Source organism: Saccostrea cucullata, unplaced genomic scaffold (genome assembly GCF_032062105.1).
Source record: "Saccostrea cucullata isolate Sc308-1 unplaced genomic scaffold, CSIRO_AGI_Scuc_v1 ctg383, whole genome shotgun sequence".
Lineage (NCBI taxonomy): Eukaryota > Metazoa > Mollusca > Bivalvia > Ostreida > Ostreidae > Saccostrea > Saccostrea cuccullata.
This window is the reverse complement of record NW_026933671.1, coordinates 403,061-425,212: the sequence shown is the minus strand read 5'-3', so window position 1 is coordinate 425,212 and position 22,152 is coordinate 403,061. Positions and strand designations below refer to the sequence as shown.

The 22,152-nt window shown below is 33.9% G+C and overlaps 1 protein-coding gene across 1 annotated transcript; it reads right to left on the bottom strand.

Annotated features, from left to right (window-relative positions):
• Positions 1–3,606: 3,606 nt before the first annotated feature.
• On the bottom strand, positions 3,607–21,496 carry LOC134238900 (SH2B adapter protein 1-like). The gene is made up of 7 exons (XM_062721019.1): positions 20,608–21,496; positions 14,141–14,245; positions 9,990–10,150; positions 8,324–8,373; positions 7,880–8,056; positions 5,520–5,716; positions 3,607–4,927 (listed from the first exon to the last, which is right to left on the bottom strand). The coding sequence occupies exons 1-7, from the start codon at positions 21,406–21,408 to the stop codon at positions 4,517–4,519; spliced, it is 1,902 nt and encodes a 633-aa protein (XP_062577003.1). The 5' UTR covers positions 21,409–21,496; the 3' UTR covers positions 3,607–4,516.
• Positions 21,497–22,152: the final 656 nt, after the last annotated feature.

Sequence of the window (22,152 nt, the reverse complement as noted above, 5' to 3'; positions counted from 1 at the left end):
TACTTGTTTTAAACAACAGAAGTATTTTTTCCTGCCAATAACAGAATGATGTTAAAAATTTTAACAACAATAGCACTCACAATCCAAATGGTCTTCAGAATCAAGAAAAAACAATCAACAGACCATGAAACCTCAAACTCTGCCAATCTGACCTCTCTCTTAAATTGCAGAACACATATAATACTGGCATTCACAGAAATCACCTAACAGTTAACTCCTAGATACAAAATATCTCACTCAAATACTCACAGTATGTAACACAGGTAACTCATACACTGTTTCCTGCACAAAACACACAAATGTAAATTACACAATTAACTCTTATCTTGCATATAAACTCCATGTAACAAATTAAACTCATACAAAGTTTTGTATCTCACATTAAAACACAAATATCCACAAGTACTTGTGAACAGCACCCCCTCCTTTTCCCCATAATTCCACCCTTGGGGTTGTTGGAAATTTATTTCTTCACAAATTATATTTATTACCTCATTTATCTTGTATTTATCTTGTTCACCTGATGAACTTTATTAATAAGTGTAAGAGATATAATTTGCAGAAAAAAAGGGTAAATGGGGGGGGGGGGGGGCTGTTCACAATTATCTATGACAAAAAACATACGACGTGAGAATAAATTTTCATTTCTGTGACTGTAAAATCAATTATTGTTTTTATTTTGCCAAATTAGGTCACCTGTCCAAATTCACAGAAAATTAAAAAAAACAAAACAAAACAAAATATTTCAGTTCTTCATCCAAGTACACATGTCTTAATATAGTTCAAACATAAAAATCAAAAATACTTAGTTTGAATTCTATCTTTAAAACAAAAAGGTATAAAAGGTTTTTTTTTTTTAAAACAAGAGGCCCATGGGCCACATCGCTCACCTGAGCACTAAGGGTAGGAAAAAGTACAAAATGGCTTTTTATTGTAAAGTTTAAATCCAAAAGTGGTCCCATGACCAATCATAGATTTGTTATTTTTTAGAAAATGATTGTTAAAAAATTTGTATATGTCTTTAAAAACTTTGGTCGGCCATTTTGGCCCTGCCCTACCCCTGGGGGTCATGATTTGAAAAAAAATTGAATCTACACTACTTGAGCATGCTTCCATATAAATATGATGAATTATGGCTTTGTCATTCTTAAGAAGATTATTTTTAAAGAATTTTCCTATATATTTCTATGTTAAACTTTGGTCGGCCATTTTTGCCCCGCCCTACCCCCGGGGCTCATGATTTGAACAAACTTGAATCTACACTACCTGAGCATGCTTCCATATAAATATGATGAATTATGGCTTTGTCAAGAAGAAGATTTTTAAAGAACTTTCCTATATATTTCTATGTTAAACTTTGGTCGGCCATTTTGGCCCCGCCCTACCCCCCGGGGTTATGATTTGAACAAACTTGAATCTACACTACCTGAGCATGCTTCCATATAAATATGATGAATTATGGCTTTGTCATTCTTGAGAAGAAGATTTTAAAAAAATTTCCCTTTATTTTTCAATGTTAAACTTTGATCGGCCATTTTGGCCCCGCCCTACCCCCGGGGGTCATGATTTGAACAAACTTGAATCTACACTACCTGAGCATGCTTCCATATAAATATGATGAATTATGGCTTTGTCATTCTTGAGAAGAAGATTTTTAAAGAATTTTCCTATATATTTCTATGTAAAACTTTGGTTGGCAATTTTGGCCCCGCCCTACCCCCGGGGGTCATGATTTGAACAAACTTGAATCTACACTACCTGAGGATGTTTCCCCATAAGTTTCATCTTTCCTGGCACAGTGGTTCTTGAGAAGAAGATTTTTTAAATATGCCACCAAATTTTCTTTAATTCCCAATTATCTCCCCTTGAATGAGGGCATGGCCCTTCATTTGAACAAACCTGAATCCCCTTCACCCAAGGATACTTTGTGGCAAGTTTGGTTGAAATTGGCCCAGCGGTTCTTGAGAAGAAGTCGAAAATGTGAAAAGTTTACAGACAGACGGACAGCTAGACAGACAGACGGACGCCGGACAAAATGTGATCAGAAAAGCTCACTTGAGCTTTCAGCTCAGGTGAGCTAAAAAGGAAAAAAATTATCTTTAAGTAAAACTAACAATATTTTGTTGATAAAAATCATAACTGCAGGTTTCTTGTTTTGAAATATACTATGCTGTTTATGTACATAGATTCCCAAGTTAAACATCAAATATTTTGTTCACTACTTCAAATATTTAGTCACTCTCAGATGAAATGAATCATGAACTGCTTACATAAGCAGGTGATAGAAAATTCTGACAAAACACATTGTTACTGAAACTTATGTTATGAACTTGCACTTTGGAACACATCTAAATCTTTCTTTAAATGCTGCGTATTAATTTTTCAGAAATAGAAAAATTCTCATGTAACTGAACATCTATGTTTCTAGATAGGCTACATCTAAAGACTGATGCTGAGGCAGTAAAATTTCTGTTCACAATTGCAGAAGATTTTGTTTTTATATGGTATTAATGTAATTGTTCCATATACTGTAGATCACTAAATTTTCGCGACACCTAATTTTCACGAGATTGTCATTGACTCTTTGTAAGCGAGACATAATTTTCACGAATAGAGTTTATTCCTCTATAAAAATCGTAACGAAAACTTTTATATGCGAGAATCAAATTTTTCGCGAACGCATTGTCTCGCGTAATCATGCGAAAATAAAGTTCTCGCGAATAAAAAATGATTTACAGTAAATTCTTTTATGGAATTTTTGAATCAAAAGTGTGAAGACCTCATTATAAATTACCCGGTAATCAAGAAATCTTAAAAAAACAAAACAAAAAAAAAACAAACAATAAAACAAAACCAAAAAAAAAACTCTCAAAGAGCTTTCTTCTGGTCATTATCATAACATTACAGATAGAAATAAAAAAATTCAGAAGTCTCTGATAAGACTGTAGCTCTGCTAGTACAAACTGTAATACAGGAATAGAGAATAGCATTTTGAAAGTAATTTAGTACAGATTTTTTTTTTTTAGTAGCCAAAGCAACACCATTCAACAAATATCTTTAAAAAAAAGAGAGATACCACGGTAGGATTAAGGATCTTGATGTAGTCTACTCATGTACCAAGTACCAAAAGTGTAAGACAAGTAACATTTCGGAAGAATTTCACAAATTATCCTACGTTTGAAATGACAAAAACTCTTTTTAAAAAAGTACTTCAATGTTAACAAACACATGTATTACAATATCATGTCATTCCTTTGATTTAATTTTCTAATATTTACATTTCCAATGTCTTTGTCCGAGATAAAATTACCAATTGTAAATGTAATTTATTTCCTCATGAATGTCTTGGCGCGGTTCCAAAAAAAAACCACGTGCAGGGCGGGACAACACCTAGAGAGAAGCAGGCTTGGAGCCCGTGGATTGGCGGAATCAAAGCATGTAAATATAAGGAATAACTGTCAGATTTTTCGAATTCATGAAGATGATCAATGGATTGGCTTGTGTGATAATTTTATGCATAAACGCCTTCGGCGTTTATGCAAATTATCACACAAGCCAATCCATTGATCACTTCATGAATTCGAAAAATAAGACAGTTATTCCTTAAATAACATATAAGAAACGTGAAGTTCAAACTTACAATTCACTTATTACATTCAATATTCTCTACATTATATATGATGATGGTAATAAACAAAGTTGATGAAATTCCCTAAATAAATGAGAAAATTTAGTGACATTTTATGCAACCACATTAGACAATGGGTATTATGCTCTTGTGTGAGTACAATAAGAATGCATGCTTTTCTTTAAGTTCAATGTTTAACATATTTTATACCATCCCTTTTCCAAAAGATGACAAAAATGTCAAATGATTTTTTTAGATAAAAAAAATGTACAAAGCATCCAACCTAGTTCAAAACAACAATAAAAAGATAACCTGTTCTATAATTTCAAATATGAAATAAACTAACAATAAAATACAAAACAAAATGTTTAGAACACTGTTCTCACAATTTTTTTTTATCATAGTCAAATTGTAAATTTTCTAAAATTGTCTCCCCTCTATAAAATCATTTTAAATATAAAATTCAAACTATTTTAATGTACAGTGATAAAAAAATTATTAAAATTTAGAGTGATTTCTAATCCCTTAAAAAAAAATAACAACAAAATAAGTCATAATCCTTTGAGAAGAAAACAAACTAACACATGCATTCTGGAATAGTGAACATTCAGCGAGAATGTACACAACTAAATCAACATTTAACAAAAGTAAGAAAACAAGATATTTTCTAAAGTGATCCTCAACATTATCACATATATTCACTGTAAAAATAGACCTCTGTCAAACAGATGTTAGAACACATCTAACTTGCCCCCACCCCCAATCAGTTGGTGAGGGGACTTCCACAATCAGTGATATTGACTCTGGGCATGACTGATTATTCCTGTGAACATGTAATCATGATTCTCCCTAACTTTGGTTTTTATTGTCGGTCAGTGACTCACTATTTCATACAAAAGAGTACTGGTTTTCCACTGCTCTGTTATGTGACCCCTGACTCTGGGTCTGTTCTCTCATCACGTTTTCTAACGATTCCGTGGTAGCCCTCACTGATCCACTAATCACCACCACCTCGCGCCCGCTTGGATCCACTTGGTTTGACACATTGCCCGGGCTCCTTCCTATGCTGGGATTGGAGCCAAGATGCCCGCCTCTTGCCCGGGGGGACCCTCGTAACATCTGAGGTGTCCTAGGACGCTCCATGGCCACCACGTAATCTGTGAGTGTTACATCAGAGGAGCCACCTGACTCGAGGGGTATAGGGTGGGTGCGGAAATGTTCTAACATGTCAAATATGGACTGGAACCACAAATGCTGAACTCTACACTGGCCGTCATTGTTAATTGTCATCCGTAAATGCTGAGAACAGAAAGGATATTTAATATATAAAATTACAATTTTTCCCTATTAATTTTTACTTTAATTTTACACCAAAGTTTTCCAATTAAAGGCATAGTTCCGAACTATAACCCCATCCTACCTCTAAAACAAAATTTGAAGTTAGAATTCTATTTTCCTGTCAGCTAATCAAAAATTTTTTTTCTGCTGTCATATTTCTCTGATAATGCCCCTCCCTTTCAATACCTATCTCAAAAAGAGCTTGACATTATTTCTTTTTTCCCGTGGTACTAAAATAAATTTTTAAAGAATTAAAATCAAAAGTACGGTGATACAATTAGTAATGTTTATTTAACCCTGCCTCTATCTCTGTGTTTGGCTAGGACTTCAGCAAATGTAAACAAGTAAGATGGCATCATACAATAAAACAATTATTGCCTTTTTCAGTCAATGTGATGATTTAGCCACCCTCGAAGTACAATTTTCACCCTGCCTAACAGATTCGGTGAATATTGTACACCTAAGGTGGCTAAATCATCGTATTGACCTAAAAAACACCAACATTGTATAATATTAACTTTAACATCCTTCCAGAAACAATAGAAAAGTGTACCTTTGCACGTCCCTGGAAGTTGAACGTTAGGACATACTCTCCCTTCCTGGTCTCACTCTGTCTCACGAGGAACACCCCGTGTCCGATATGACCCTGCTGAAGAACGAGATGTGCTGCCTCCAGACGTGACAGAGTCCCATGAAACCAGGGGTACTCCCGTAACATTTGCTCCACATGAGTCTCATCTCTACCTGAGTCTGCAAAAAATGTGAAGCATATTTGATTTCTTTTTCTCTTTTGACATACAATTATGAACAAATGAAATTTTACAATAATAATGCCTTTACAATATTCAATAACATAGCTACAGTAAAACTCATTTAGTACGAACACTGATATTGCGAATTCACGTATATAGCGAAGTCATTTTGGATTCCCAACTAAATGATTTAAATGAATTTCTTATACAGATGTATAACGAATTATGGTTATAGCGAAGTGATTTCATAGGTCCCAGTGACTTCGTTATAACAGAGTTTTACTGTAGTAACAAGTATAATTATTATACCTCTACTGATTTTTCCCTATATAAAAGTAAAGCTGTAAAATGTTAATAATTCCCTAAAAATCTTAGTAAATGGACCAATTCCCCATGCGTTAGTTAAATGAGCTAATCCCTGCTTCAGAAGCTAATTCCCCGGTTATTCCTAATCCTCTAGATTTTACTTTTGTATCGGTCTAATATGTTAATGGACTAATTCCCCTGTGCGTTAGTTCTGAAGCTAATTCCCAGCCATTCGTAATCTTTTTTTGTATCAGTATAATAACAGTTAAAAAAACGCGCCTCCGGAAATAGTCCTGGTCTTGGGGAACTGGAATCTTGCTAACTCCCTCAATGATATACTTTTACTGTATAATAACATAGACAGACCAGAGCCATAGAATAAAATGCAAACTTAAAGTGTTGTTTAAAGATTTTCTCTCTTTCACACAACATTGCAGTTAAAACTGGGCAGAAATTATACATGAAGATCTGAAGCAGTTAAAAATTATAGAATAGAATATATTTTGTCCATTCGAAACTAACACAGGAAAAAAATGTAGTTTCCAAAACATGCAGTATCTCTTACCACAAATACATGTATTTTTTTTAAGCTTGAATGATTCCAACTTAAATGTACATGTATTTGTATATAAATTTGATTTTAGCTAATGTAACTTATACCCTATTTTTCTCAGGTAACTGATATCAACTTTCCTTCTAGGCAGGTCTGTCTGGCAAACAGTTACCTCTATAATATCACAATATACCCTCTATAATCACTTCAACCAACTACCTCTATATTATTATCATAATGGAGTATAACATTACATAGAGAATAATACATACCCTTTTCCATATCACATCCTGTATCAGCCCGAGACACCAATATCAGCCAGAGGGCCGAAGGCCCGAGGGCTGATATTGGTCGAGGGCTGATACAGGATGTGATGTGGAAAAGGGTATGTTTTATTATATTTATTACATACTTAGTAATAAAATACAGAACACATTTAGTTGAGAAGAAAATAAGTAAATAATCATGCATGGACTTCTTACATACATGTACATAGTCTAATGTCTCATACGATTTGGGTTTGTCTCTACTTCTATTTCTATGCACTTGATCCGTAATTTGAAAATATTCTATAGTATTACATGTATTTGTAAATTAAGATTATAACCTTATTTTCAAAAAGTTAAAATTAAGAGAATATGAACCCACCAAAAATTGTGTATGATCACAAGTACTGTTATTGTGGTTTAATTTATTAAGGGTGTGATATTGACGTCACAATAGCCGTATCAGCCCTGCAGGGTTGATATGGATTTGCGGGGCAGCCCTGCATCCATATCAGCCCTACAGGGTTGATACGGCTATTGTGACGTCAGCCATATCACATATGCAAAAAACCTGTATTTATTACTAAGTGTGTAATAAAAAATAGTAAACCCGAGCTGACATGAAACATTTACATCCTATTTCATAATGCAAGTAAAAATATATCAATATTATTGTAACATTCACATATGTTTCAGTTGTGTATATTTCGAGATAGCTTTGTAGAAATGGCTGCTCTGGATCTCTATGGTCATTGCAGAGGAAACTACCTGACTTCACATTCCTCCCTCCATGTTTGTCTTTGCTTAAGAGACCCTAGTCTGTCATTTCCAGTGCATCACATGGTACCAAATGTTAATCGAACAGAAAAAATGCAAGGATCCAGAAAGGGATTTAAAACTTTGGACTTAATAACTCCAGAGTTCCTTTACCAATCAGTAAATAAATCGGTCAGACTCACTTTCAAAATGTTCCAAAAAATCCACTTTTTCTATAGAATATTGACCAAGATGTGATCCACTTCCTGTGTCCACTTACCCAGTTCACTGTGCATTCTGCCTGGGGAGGAGGACATATTGAGAGCCTCAGCAGAGGAAATTCTGGTCTGGATGATGTCACTGTGGGTGCTGATGGGGCGGGGCCGGGGCGGGACGTCAGGGGGTGGGTTACTGCCCAAACTACCCTGAGAGGAGCTACGATGCAAGGCAGCCATTTCTGTAACACAAAGTCAAAAGTGAAATATGGGTGTTTCTTACCATATTAAGGTAATGAAAAAGGGGTAGAAATTTCTGTACAGTTCAACCATATTTGCATTTTTTAACAAACCTATTGTAATTATGCAAGTTTTGGCAACATCTCTAAAGCTAACATGGACAAAAATTTCAACATTCTGTTCTCTACTAACCATAATCTGTTTAACATAGATTCAGTAGTTTCAGGAGATTAAGACAGACCTGCAAGATCATCAGTCTGGTGACTTACCTTTGCGATCAGATACAGTTCCACTGGGTGCAGTCGGAAGTCGTGGTCGCCTGGAAACACAAGAAATTTCACTTATATACCAGCATTACATAAAAACTTTACATGTTATGATCAAAACAAGACAAAACATAAAATGTTCAGAAACTTCTAATTTGCAGAGTAATAGGTTTTTTTTTATCATGAAGATAGTTAGAGACAAAGGTAGAGCTTCTTTTTTTATTCTGCAGTCACATCCTTATAAAGTCAGCACTGGGAATAATTATCAGAATTTTACAAAATAGGATTAATCCAGATATATAAAAATCCCAAACCTCAGGAAATGGTGAACCTTTATGAATATGCTGGAGTAGCTCGCCCTGTGATGTGGGTGAGTATTAATTACTTATGACATTTGTGGAGCCAGCATCAAAGAGAGTTGTAGATTTATTTTCAGAGATATGAATTACAAGATCAATGTCTGGATTCCAGGATTATGTAACAGTGTAATATTCATTAACGATCGCATCATTAGACGCAGCTATACTAGTGACAGGTGTGTAGAGCTTGTACAGATAGGTGTAATATAAAGTAATATGGAAAAACAACTACAAGGGAGTGTAGATTCAGATCTTTGTATGACTGTCATGCTAACAGTTCAAACTTCAGTCCACCTAAAACTGATTGAGAATAACTTTACCAGAAAACTTAAGAAAGGTTACAAAGGAATAGAATTACCCCCTCATAGCCCCTGAATACTAAGACCAAATTGGTTTGTACATCTATATATGCATCCCTCCCCCATATATTTTAAAGTATCTTTGAGACTTCAAAAGTCTAGAAAATGGATGACAAATTTAATTTTGAAACAGATATCAATTTCAAAATTTACAATTAAAATAATTTGCAACATATTTCAAACAAGAAACCAGTCCTTCTCTCCAATTAGAGGCAGCATCACAATGGAGTTTATTATGCAAATCTGTTGGCGAAATTATTGAGTGTAACCAGCTGTACTTGTGCACAGGTTATTTTGGTATTCTCTTTATAATATTTAATGTCATATTTTAACTTTGAAAAGTCTTTTGAAAAAAATAAATTCAAAGAACCACTAAAATAATTTCTAACTTTACTTTACGTGAAGATAATCTACCCAAATTATGTTTAATTGATTCATTTTCCTCTGAGGAATTGGATAATAGACAAGTTTCATTTTCACTTTCTTAAAATTTTGGAAGACTTTTGACACGATTCTAGATGATTTTAATCACTTTACAGGGGGCCTTTATTTCCTGAAAATTGAAAAAGACCTAGGGGGCGCTTATAGGGGTAGTGGCGGTTAATAGGGATTATATGGTAATCATTTGACCTTGACATGCAAGTCTCCTAGACCCAATAAACCATTCTTAAAATTATTTTTTCATCTTTAGTTCACTGTCTTTTAAATTTTTAAACAGCAGTGCATAAACTCCAACAATTTTACAATATTCAGACATCTTAATTCTTTTTTTGACAGCTTGACCATGACCTTTGATCATGTATTCCTTAAATGATTATTTTCCCTGACATATCTTAACTATAATCAATATCAAAGATGAAAAATGAAACGTCTTAATTAAAATGTGGTACAACAAGGTTCACAGAGCATTTCATTGTAGCATGCTGTAGCATTGTAGCATGCTGTTCTTACATTGGTCCCAGGGATTCGTTTAGATCCTCTGTGCGGTGGGGCGGTGATACAGGCTCAGCTGGAGTACTTGGTTGGCTGATACATCCGCCAATCATGGAAAGCCACGCCTTCATGTCCTCATGATTCTGAGCCTCAATCACATACTCACTGGTGCCCTGTCCCTGTCAATAAAGAAAGACTGTGCTAATTAAAAGGAAACTCAGGGATGCATCTCTCAAATAATGAATTGATCAGAAAAATCTACCGGGTACTATAACTAAGGATATTTACATTTACAGATATATTTTCAAAACTGAGAAGAAACCTTATTAATATCAGTGGATGTGTCTTTTTCAAAATGGCAGGATATTAAATGAAGAAAAAAATAAGCAAAAGCAATGGAATGTAAGGGGATAAATAAATGAAATTTTCCTAAAAATGACAATACATTAAGTAGGATCTTCAAACTCACATTCAACTTTCATTGCTAACATTTTAAATAAAACCCTCAATTTTCTGGTAAAGATTTTACTGGCATAAAAAGAAATGATGTTTATTTGTGTTGGCAATGTTAATTGAATTAATTTAATAGAAAAACCCTCCTAAGGTTTCTGGAAGTAGCATCCAGTCCTTTATTTTCTTACAAACTCTAACAATTTTTTTTTATCTCAACTGACATACACCTTTCAAACCAAGATTTTTTTTCTAAAAAAAATGTTTTTGACTGGAGTAACATTGCCATTTAGCATGAACCTTTGAATTAAAATAAAAATTCTTATCTTGTACAAGAACAAATATGCAACCGAAGATCACCTAGCTGATCAAACAAAGATAAAATGTAAAACTTTTTTTTTTTTTTAAAGTGCATGCAAAACTAAAGGGTCTTGTATCATCCCCTCTGCACTTTGATCCTTCTATAGTACAAAAATATTATCAATACAACAGTACCATTTACAACTATGTGCATATTAAAAGTTCATGTAAATACAAGACTGCTATTTTTATTCTAGGTTTTTTTTTTATTTGTACTCTGAATTACCTTTACATCAAGAGACAAGATTTAATTCAGTTTTTGCTATGTGCATTATTCTTAATGATGTATCAAATGACTGTCATATATATGTTAGCTGACTTATTACATGTATTCCTATCTGGATGAGGACACTAGCTCTATACACAGATACAGTTAAACTTGTCTAGTACGAACACTGATATTGCGAATTCACGGGTATAGCAAAGTTATCATGGATCCCTAGCTATATAAATTTCACAAATTCCTTATACAGATATAACAAATTACATATATAGGGAAGTAATTTCATTGGTCCCCATGACTTTGTTATAACTGAGTTTTACTGTAGTTACAAGACTCCCTATAAATTGTTTTATCCACCATGCCAACAGATCTCTGTGATGTACTCTCTCTCCCTCCGCTATCAATGTGAGATATTTAGAAATAATCCGTCAAAAACTCAATGACAGAAAATCCATGATCTCCCCCTCTGTGACCCTTTTACCCTATTTATCTCCCCTCTCTAACCGTTTTACTGAGTATTTCTATCTGATTTCTGGTACATGGTACTTCCCACACAGTTGCCAGAAGGGGTTTTCTGAGCTGGAAATTAATTTTCATAGTCTTACTATATCCGTAAAGCTTAATATCTGGCTGGTTACTGTTAGAACCATACCAATACAGTACAAAAGTTAAAAAATTTCTTGACAAAAAAATCAAAGTAAATCAATTTGTATTGAATGGGATCCTTCAGTACTTAAATCACTATAGAAATAGTATATTGGTACATGCACTAACAATTAAGTATGCATTGATTTTTTTAAAAATAAGAGACTAAAATAAATACCGTATATACTCGCCTATAAGTCGGATTTTTTGGAGTTAATCTCTGGTCCAAAACTACATGTCCAACTTATAGGCGAGCTAGAAAATGAATGGTATTATATGAGATCAGTCCCTCTAATATATTAGTTATTAAATAAAACCGAGTATATACGGTATTTCAGTTTTTTTTTATTTTTATGTAATTAAGGGAGGGTAAGACGGGGGGGGGGGGGGGGGGGGCTCGATCTACTTCCTTAAAAGGTTTCACATTATTTAAATACTAAGAGTCTTGTTTATATTAACAGAATGAAATTCTGTTCTCTTTCTCAGCTAATGAATGAACTGAAATGCATCATCACTTTACATCCAAAAATTAATATTGTAATGATTCATATGGTAGACCTGCTAAATGTATTTTTATATCTATGTAATCAGGTAGTCTTAATATCTAATTCTTGAATGCCTTATCATTACACAACCTTATGCTTCAAAAAATTTAAATGCTGAACAAAGGTGCAGGATATCATTCTCACGCATGTATATGTTGTTTGAATATCAAAAAACTGTTTATGTTCACATGTTTAACAATATTTAAGAAGTTTATCTCTATGAAAAGTCATATCATTTTGTCCTCATTTCAAAGTCCATGTTCTCAGTCCTGATTTTCTAAAACTAGAAATAGGAAGTTTCCCTATAGCAAGATAAAAATCTAAAAACTGTTCTATGAAATTAAATTTTACAGCATCCTATTCAGTGTGTCCATAAGTTCCTGACATGCACTGGGTTACTTCCCTTAATCAGATACTATATATATATATCATGTCTGTGACCAACTGACTGTTACATCATTATTTCATGTATGCAACAACTGTTGCATTTTCCATGGTTTTTTTTATATGCATGACCATTTTAACACTTCCATCTTCCTCCTAATCTGATATTAAAACTAGCAGATATCTCTCAATTTAAAGTACAGTAATGACATCACTTCCTGTTGTCTAGGGGTAACCTTCCTCCCACTTCTAGTTAATGAAGATTACTGTCTCCCAGATCAATACTAACAGACAATCAGAAAGTCAATCCTAGACCTCCCAATCCAGCCAATTAAATCAATAAGAAATATCTCATGACAAAAAGAAAGGGAAAACATTTCACAAATAAGCAGGTATCCCTAAATGTGTTAACAAGATATATACATGTACTATTGAATACAGATAAGAGCAGATGCATGTCTCTCAACAAAATGAGGTTTTTGATTTTTGTGTATTTTTTATTTGGTGATATATGAGCTTATTGACTGTATTGTGAGGATGCTGGTTTTGTTTCTTGTATTTTTACTTCTTCCTTTTATTTGACAGAATCAGTTTGAAATTTGAAATTCTTATAAGAGATTGATGGCTCAATGCAAATTACTGTAGATCACTTAATTTTCGCGACACCTTATTTTCGCGAGATAGTCATTGACTCTTGATTAGCGAGACAAAATTTTCACGAATTGTGGTTATATTGCTCTATATAATCTTAAGGAACACTATTATACGCGAGAATTAAATTTTCGCGCGCATACTCTCTCGCGTAATTACGCGAAAATAAAGTTCTCGCAAATAAAAAGTGATTTACAGTAACTAAGTCTTGATGAATAAAACTGCTATTAAATTTTATTTATAGTAAATATTATTTTTGGAAGGTTACATAATCAAATTTTTGACTATCACAAATCTGATGTTTTAGGATATCCTGGGGAGAGTTCCAGGGATTTATATACCGGTAATAACCAAATATTGACTACCGGTTTCAAATCAACTTGTTTTCATGACTAATAAGGAAAACATAAAGATCTGGTTTTCCCTCCTTCGTAAGGGAGTACACCCTGTGCCTGCAGGTTTATGTAAATAATGGTGATAATTGTTGCTTTTATTTTACATATAAACTAGCTGTCCAATGTGCAGTGTGGTTTGTACCTTTAGAACAAATGTTTGATGTGGTTTGTACCTTAAGAACAAATGTTTGATGTGGTTTGTACCTTAAGAACAAATGTTTGATGTTGTTTGTATCCTTAGATCAAACGTATGTTGTGGTCTGTTCCCTTGGAACAAATGTTTGATGTGGTTTGTACCTTTAGAACAAATGTACAGTGTGGTTTGTATACCTTTAGAACAAATGTTTGGTGTGGTTTGTACCTTTAGAACAAATGTTTGATGTGGTTTGTACCTTTAGAACAAATGTTTGGTGTGGTTTGTACCTTTAGAACAAATGTTTGATGTGGTTTGTACCTTTAGAACAAATGTACAGTGTGGTTTGTACCTTAAGAACAAATGTATGCTGTGGTTTGTACCTTTAGAACAAATGTATGTTGGTGGTTGTCAGGCATCTCCAGTGAAGTTGTTTCCCTTGTTTCAGTGATCAGGAAGCAGAAGAGACCGGCCTTTGGTTTCAGTGACTGTAAAAACAGCAAGAAAAAATATTACAACAGTATTCTGTATATAAGAAAGGTATACCGGTACATGTAATTATATATCAAACTTAGGAAAAGGATCAACTAGTAGAAATATGAAGCTGAAACTATAGGGAGGATCTTATTTAAAGGACTTCACCCCCATCCCCACCCACCCCAAAAGATAAAAAAAATAATTATGTTTGAAAATTTTATTCTACATATTAAGGTTTTAATGAAAGATGTACATGTATTTTTCACAGATTTTTATCTCTGATAAAGAGATATCCTCATTAGAAGAATACAAATATGCCTGCACTTTATTTTGGTTCCTCAAAATATTTCTTAAAATTCATCATATATTTCAACTTCTCTAAGAATACATTTCAGTTTTGATATACAAGAAATATCAAAAGTCCACAAGAGTGTTAGATTTTGAAGTAAGGAAGGAAATAGTGATCATGGTATATGATTGTGGAAGCTTGAATATTTTACAATTAATTTAAAGGTCTTTTTTAAGGATGATAATGCCATGTTAAACCATCTAAACTAAGAATTATGACTCATGAACAAAATATGTTAGTACACAGACTTAGGGATACACTTGATAAGAGACTTAAATATTTTTTGACAGATGAGAACTTGGAGGTAATGTTATCTTGACACAAATGACTCTGCATAATACATAAAAAAAAAATCCTCATAAATGGGTCTTAAAAGCATTTATATCTGAATATTGTTTTTTAATTTCCCTCTTTTTCTGCCCAATGATTGAACATGTTGAAATTCAATTTTTTCAAATCATCAGAAAAATATTGCTCTTTATGTTCTTCTTTTCACTGCCTAAAGTAAAATTATGCATTTTATTTAAATGTGTTATAAAGTATTGATTTTTTAAAATGTTGATTTAGAAAAACCTGCAATTTAAAAATCAATGCTGCAGAAAAGGATACTTAATAATATTAAAATCTGAGAGTCTACAAATACAGACACAGCTAGATTACATACACGCATGGGTATTTCCTCAAAATCCATCAAAATAGTTGTGAAAATACTCATCTAATTTTCAACATTGATCATTTTGTGAAAACAGATTAGTAAATTATTTTTGTACAATTTATCTCTAGAAAATTGATTTGCACAAAATCTTCAACCCATGAATATGTCAAAAAGAAAAAAAAAATTATGTGCAATATAGACTACTGAGCACAAGAAATCCCTTGCAATATTATACAATTATTGCTGCTTTTTGAGGTCAATATGATGCTTTAGCCATCTGAGGAGTACAATATTCACCGAGCCCGAAGGGCGAGGTGAATATTGTACTTCGAAAATGGCTAAATCATTGTATTGACCGAAAAAACAGCAATAATTGTTTTATTATATGAATCACTGATAAAATGACACAGCTCATTACTTGTTGCATTTAATTAAGTCCTAGCCAAATACAAGAGAGAGGCAGAATTAGAATGTACATAAACCTTACCAATCGTATTAATTTGAAGTTGTTTTTTTTTATCAATTTTAGTTGCCATGAAAAAAATATAATGTCAGTCTTTTTTATAGGATAAATTTTGAAAGGAATGCGTATTATCACGGAAAACTGACTGCCAAAAAGTAAAAATTGTGGTTCAGTAAAAGTGTCGGAGGGGGTTTCCTGCATTCCCTCTTACCACACTCACTCGAAAATATATATTCATTTATGTATTGTTCACGTGAAAAAAAAGTCATAGTCGTTTAAATAGCTTTCCAAAACAATTTGTATCAATTTGGAATTTCCCGATCTATTTTTAGATCAATGTAGAGGAAATAAATCCTTGTATTCACCTCAAACGTCACGTGCAGGTCAATACAACGTAGTATTTTTCTAACATAGTTGGATCTCAGCCAATCAGAGAGACAGAAATAATTCAATCATATAACAAGAATAGATATGGGTTACCCCATATCCAAAGATATTCGACTGTTAGATTTAATATGTTTAACAGTGTTTATAATGACGTTAATAAAAAAAACTGCACTGTCTAATTATGGAACTGTTGTAAATTTCGTGAGTCCATAGCATTACGGTCACCCAGTCTCCTAACAAACAGTACACATAGGCCTACATGTACCTGTGTCCGCAAGACCAACATTAGCCTTGGTCTACACACGAGCGATGGAGCTGTCAAACGCATCCAGCGAGCTCGGAGAAACACGTTTTGTTTTGCCGAGAAGTTACGATGGCAGACAAAACTTTTCTTTTCTTAATTAGATCATATAAATACGAATTCTGATTAATAAAAATTATACAATCCCTGTTGAACTATATATAGTTTGTTCTAACATTTGCATCTGCAACAACTTGTGTTTAAAATGGCCGGGTTGGAAAATCAGGACCGGGTCGGAAAATTCTAAACTGAAAACATGGAAAACCTTTTTTGTTTTGAAAATAACTGATATATACTAATGTATTTGTCGCAGAAATTACTAACATTTATATTCAAGTTCTATATAAAATGGCATGCTGAACTTCAACACGAACCCGAATCTCCAACCCAGTTCTCGTTTTGCCACACATACCCTACAGTTTACAAAGTGTACACACGAGCAGGCCAGGGATAGAAAATTCCGTCATTTAATAATACACACACACAGAATGATTAATTTTTTCTTTAAGAACAAATTGTATGATAATTAACGGACTATAAACATGTACTTTATACAATTGTTGATATAGTATTATCAATTCATCGGTGAAAAGATATGAATCGAAGAATGACCTAATTATTCTCTGTTATCATACATGTAAAAAAAAAAAAGGTTGAGGAGGGAGCGAGCGTAGGAATATTGATATTTTTTATTTGCATTTCGGGGGGAAAGTGAGTTTCTACTAATATTTTGACGTTATTTTTGATTTCTTTAATGTTTGACGTTATTTTTGATTTCTTTAATGTATGACATACACAACTTTACTCTTATCATGAACAATAATGTTGTATCTACTTATCATGATGGAATTATTTTGGTCGGACCAATTTGTGTGAGCTGCCGCTGAATACAGTAATATATCTTGCATAAATAGTATGCATTGATCGAATATATTAATAATTTGCACTATTAATATATTGATAGAAGAACATACAGTTATACATATAGTTATTACTGACACTGCTATTCTTATCAGTATGTCATCACTTGATGTTAATATTTTTCTTAATTCTAAGAAATATGTCCATATGTATGCTCATGCATGCATGAAGAAGTATGCCGGCCATTCAGATTGTCCTATATGAATGATTTCAGACTGAGCTGGACACAGAGCCGTTATAAACCTATGTCCAGCTAAGGGTCAGCCTTCAGTCAGCTCTATACAAACGCATGCCATAAACACTTGTTTACAAGGCTCTGTATAAACTGTTTACCCCAGTACAAGGTCACTACGTCAGAGCATGTGTACTGACTTGTTTGTGTATTAGGGGGCCTGTAATTAATGGAGCAGGTTGTCTTGTTTGTGTGTCATCTACAAAGCTCAGGGTCACAGGTCTCTGTTCATCACTGACTGGTTTCCTCCACACCTATAGATGAGCAATGCAGACAGGTAGCAGGATCTCACCAAAAAATGTCTGCTCAGTTTATAGAATTACTGTCAATAGAATGTAATCACTTTGCTTTCCAATATTAGATCTAGAGTTTGTTGAGGACATGGTGCCTATAATGCCTATATGTTCTGAGGACCACTGTGTTGCTGTGCGAGACTGAAGTTGGAGCTGACAGAGACTCATTCAGGGCCTACACAAAAAGTACATTATCTAAAGCCTCAACAAGAAGCCTACAGTAATGGTCCACAAGGGAATTACAATCAACATCAAGCCTACTGTTCATAGATGTAACAGCTGCCATACAATACATCAATGGTATCCAAAGTGCATGTGCACCGATGCAAATTCTCCATTCATTCACAAAAATGTAACCATCCATGCATGGATATACCCATTCACTTTAAGAAAATAAATCTAATGAATTTGCACCACCTCAGTACATCTATGCATGGATACTTGAAAGAGTGCAGAGAAAACAAACAAAATCTTAATTTAAAGAGCCTATTAGCTAGGGTTACCACTCAAGATGTTGTAAGACAAAATTTGAATTGATCTTTTCCGCAAGCTCATTGAATTATCACACAAATTCTGGCCGATTCATGCATAAAAACCACAAGAACATGGAGAAGGTGTTCTGTACTGCACTCCTAGCCTACATCAGATAACCTGGTTTCATGCTTCTATTTGAGTGCATCATTTGCTGGCAATTCAAGCTTGATTCTAAGGAATGCATTAAACAAACCATTACAGATACATGCTCTTAAAGAAAGAGTTCATCACTGTATAACTTTAAAACCTTTTAAGTTAATAAAGGACTTTAACAGTCAATTAATTTTAAACCATAAAAGTTTAATGCAGTAGTCAACAATTTGTGTGAAGAGTCCAAGGAACAGAAGTTACAAGTTGACACGACACAGAAAAAATGAGTTGATTATCTGAATGCAAAGTTAGGGTTGGGTATTGGCTGGGAATTTCGTATAATAGTGATATACTGTGATATTTTTAACTTTATAGTAATATGTAATGTTTTCAAAAACAGTTAAAATGATCTTTTCTTATTTAATTAACTAGCTTCCATTTGTAAGCTGAGTGTCTTCAATAAGTGTGTTATTACAAAATACTCTTGTTGATTTCCAAACAGTTTTGCAACTAAATGCAAAACTAAATGCAAAAACATCTTACCGGGGTACTCTTTGGCATGATTGAAAATGGACTGGACAATCTTAAGTTTTACTTTAAAAACTCCAAATCTAAGCATTTTGCCGGTATATTAGTACTGAAAAAAATGTATCCCAATACAATATTTTTTGTAAAGGAATCACAATATACTGGAATACTGATATAATTACACAGACCTTAACTCAATGTCTACTCTTAACTCCATCAGTATCATCTGGTGTAACTGTATGGATATTGGGAGGTCTCATAACAGAAGTCTGGTACTTAATAAATCAGTTGATAACAGACCAGAAAAGATTACCAGTAGACATTAATTTCTAACTCTACTCTACCCCCTCCTGTCTGTCAATGAGGCTATTATATGACATCGGTGATGTTCTTGTACTAGACATGATGAAAAGCAATATCCAACAAAACCTTCTGAGAAAGAAAGCATGGTTACATGTAACCAGTGAATCTCAGCTCCCTTCAGAGATTGTCAGAAGAACTTGTTCTGACAACATTCCACAAAATAAGCAAAGGAAGAACTTATGTTTTAGCATAGGCTATCACTGCACCTGTGATCTGCCTGTCAATATTAAAGCCATTCAAGGATCAATACCCTGTACAAAACCTTCTATTTAGCATGTTTAGCCAAACTAAAAATTTTTTTTTCATAAAACTTCCCCCTTCTTTAAAAAAAACAAGACAAATGTTTACTTGTTTTTAAGAAAATAAGGTTTTACTGTAGAAATTAAGATATACAAGAGAAATTGATTACAGCCCAAAAGCATAAGATAGTTATTCTGATGGACAGCATAAAAGCATGTCCCTGTGAATTTCCAATACCTGTATGAGAATATCAATGTACTGGGGAGAAAGTGAACAGTGGCAATTATGTAAAATACTGAACTACTTTCAGTTGAACTCTGGGACACCACTGATACTATATCACAATTGGCTGACTGAATCCACGTTAACTGTTTAAAATGTTTCCTTATTATGTATGCAAGGAAGCAAACTTAATTAAAAAAAAATTTAGAGAAGGACTGCAACGTATATTGTGAAATGAACATGACAATTTTTATCTTTAACAACTAAAAAATAAATAGAACCCACCAGTACAAACACATCTATAACAACTACAAAATAATAAGAGGCAACCAGTACTAACAAATTAATGTTGACAAATGCAAACAAGGCATTATCACTTCCTGGTGAAAACTTTTAAGTGTTATCAGATAAAAAGGTGTTCTAAACAGACTGTAATCAACTCCTATAAAAAAAATACATGCTCATATGATGTATAAGGTTGTTGTTCTTGAATCCTCCCAATGAGATGAATGTGATGCAGGAGAACAATCTACTATTATAATGAACATTGCCCTTTTGGTACAAACATCCATGAACCTTGATGAACTAACTGGCCAGATGGTTCACAAAAACATCCAATATCAAAGAAACATTAGTATTATTTGCAAAATACTTTAAGAATAATAAATTATTTTTATATCTATCTAAACAAACATAAAAAGAATCAACTTAAAGAAGAGAATTAATTAATTGCTTCTTACAGAATACATTATTGATACCAAATAAAAATCACCTCCATTTCCACTTGATACAGACCTTTGGAGGTGAGTAGAATTCCAATAGGGAACCTCCGCTGACTTCTTTGAGCACCAGTCTCGTTTTTTCCCATCGTGACTTCCCCTTGGAATCTTCACCTGTCAGAACGTTCACCACACTCTCGCGCTTCACATCACCATGACATTCGGACTTGACATTCGATTTACTCCGCTGACTGTTTTTAAACTTTCTGTGATTCGCTGTTAAATCAACATTATCACCACTGTGTTTACCTGATCGTTTATGTTTACGAAATGAAAATCTACGAAGAAAGCCCTTCTCTTTGGGGGAGTGTTTAGACTTTATATCAGGGGAAGTAACTGATGTGTTGACTGCTGTCACATTGTCAGAATAATCATCCACTATGGGGGTATGGGAACTACCATTGGTGGGAGATCGTGAAGTCTGTGAGGCAAAACTGGATTCTCGTGACAGATTATGATGCTCATTAGATAGTCCTGAAAAGAGGGGGTCACTCCCCTGGAACGTGGACTTGATTTGTGTCTGCGACTCCAAGTAGTAGGAAGTCCTTTTGATCTGCCGCTCAAAATGTTGAAGAAAGTACTCTACAAACTTTCTTGCGTACATAACAGGGTCGCGGGGTACAGATTCTGCGGAAGTGTATTGACTCCTTTGAAAATCGAGGAAGCTGCGGACGAACTGTTCCGAGGCAGTGGTGGCTTGATTTTCACAAAATTCGCACCACCCCACGGCCCGGGAGGAAGAGAAATACCCTCCTAATTCTCCGTTATGGGCGGCCATTAAGATTCGGGTCTCATTTTCGCTGATGACTGAACACATTCATCCACGGATGACTTCATTGTTCATTGTACCTTGTCGGTCTGTAAACACGTAAACCTGCACTGTCTAAAGCGGAAGACAAACATCACAAATATGTTGCGCGAACGTTGTTGCGCAGTCAGATTTTTACTTCCGGGCAAATTTTATGAATGAGTAAAATTTATTTTCCCACAAAAGCATTTCGTAAAAGAAGTTGAATCATACAACACATAAAACTAAATTTAAACAGTTAAAAAAAACACACACAATAAATCAAAGATTTTATCTTAGTTCGCTTGGCTACTTTAGCACTGTTTAGAACATGTAGAACAGCTGTTGAGCAGCTGAATGTCATGAATGTAATTAAGGGACGGATCTTGATTTAGGTTGGGGAATGGGGGTGAATCTCTTTTTACTGTAAAGGCAATAAATTCATTGACACAAAATTTTTAAACATACATTTGAATTGTCCAGAGTAATGATAAATCAGAGGCCCAAGGGCCTAAAAGGTCACATGAAAACAACACTATTATAAAGTCTGGTAATTATAATTAAATCAATTCTACATAAACCAGTGCTATTTACATTCCATAGTTCAGTTCAGTTCAGTTATGGAGTTCCCTCCTATGTATAAGGAGCACCCGAGAAGGTGGTTTTAAAAGACATAAAAATTAAAAAATAAAAGAAATAAAGTGATGAAAAGACAGTTAGTAAAATCTATTCTATGTAGTGCTGTAAAAATAAAGTTAGAGGTGATAGACAAAC

Excerpts from the sequence above, each read along its gene's own strand:
- LOC134238900 (XM_062721019.1), bottom strand. The coding sequence starts at position 21,408 with ATGTGTTCAGTCATCAGCGAAAATGAGACCCGAATCTTAATGGCCGCC. Across the intron at positions 8,374-9,989 it reads AACGAATCCCTGGGACCAAT|GCGACCACGACTTCCGACTG; the intron begins GTAAGAACAGCA and ends TTGTGTTTCCAG. Across the intron at positions 5,717-7,879 it reads CAGAATGCACAGTGAACTGG|ACTCAGGTAGAGATGAGACT; the intron begins GTAAGTGGACAC and ends CATTTTTTGCAG.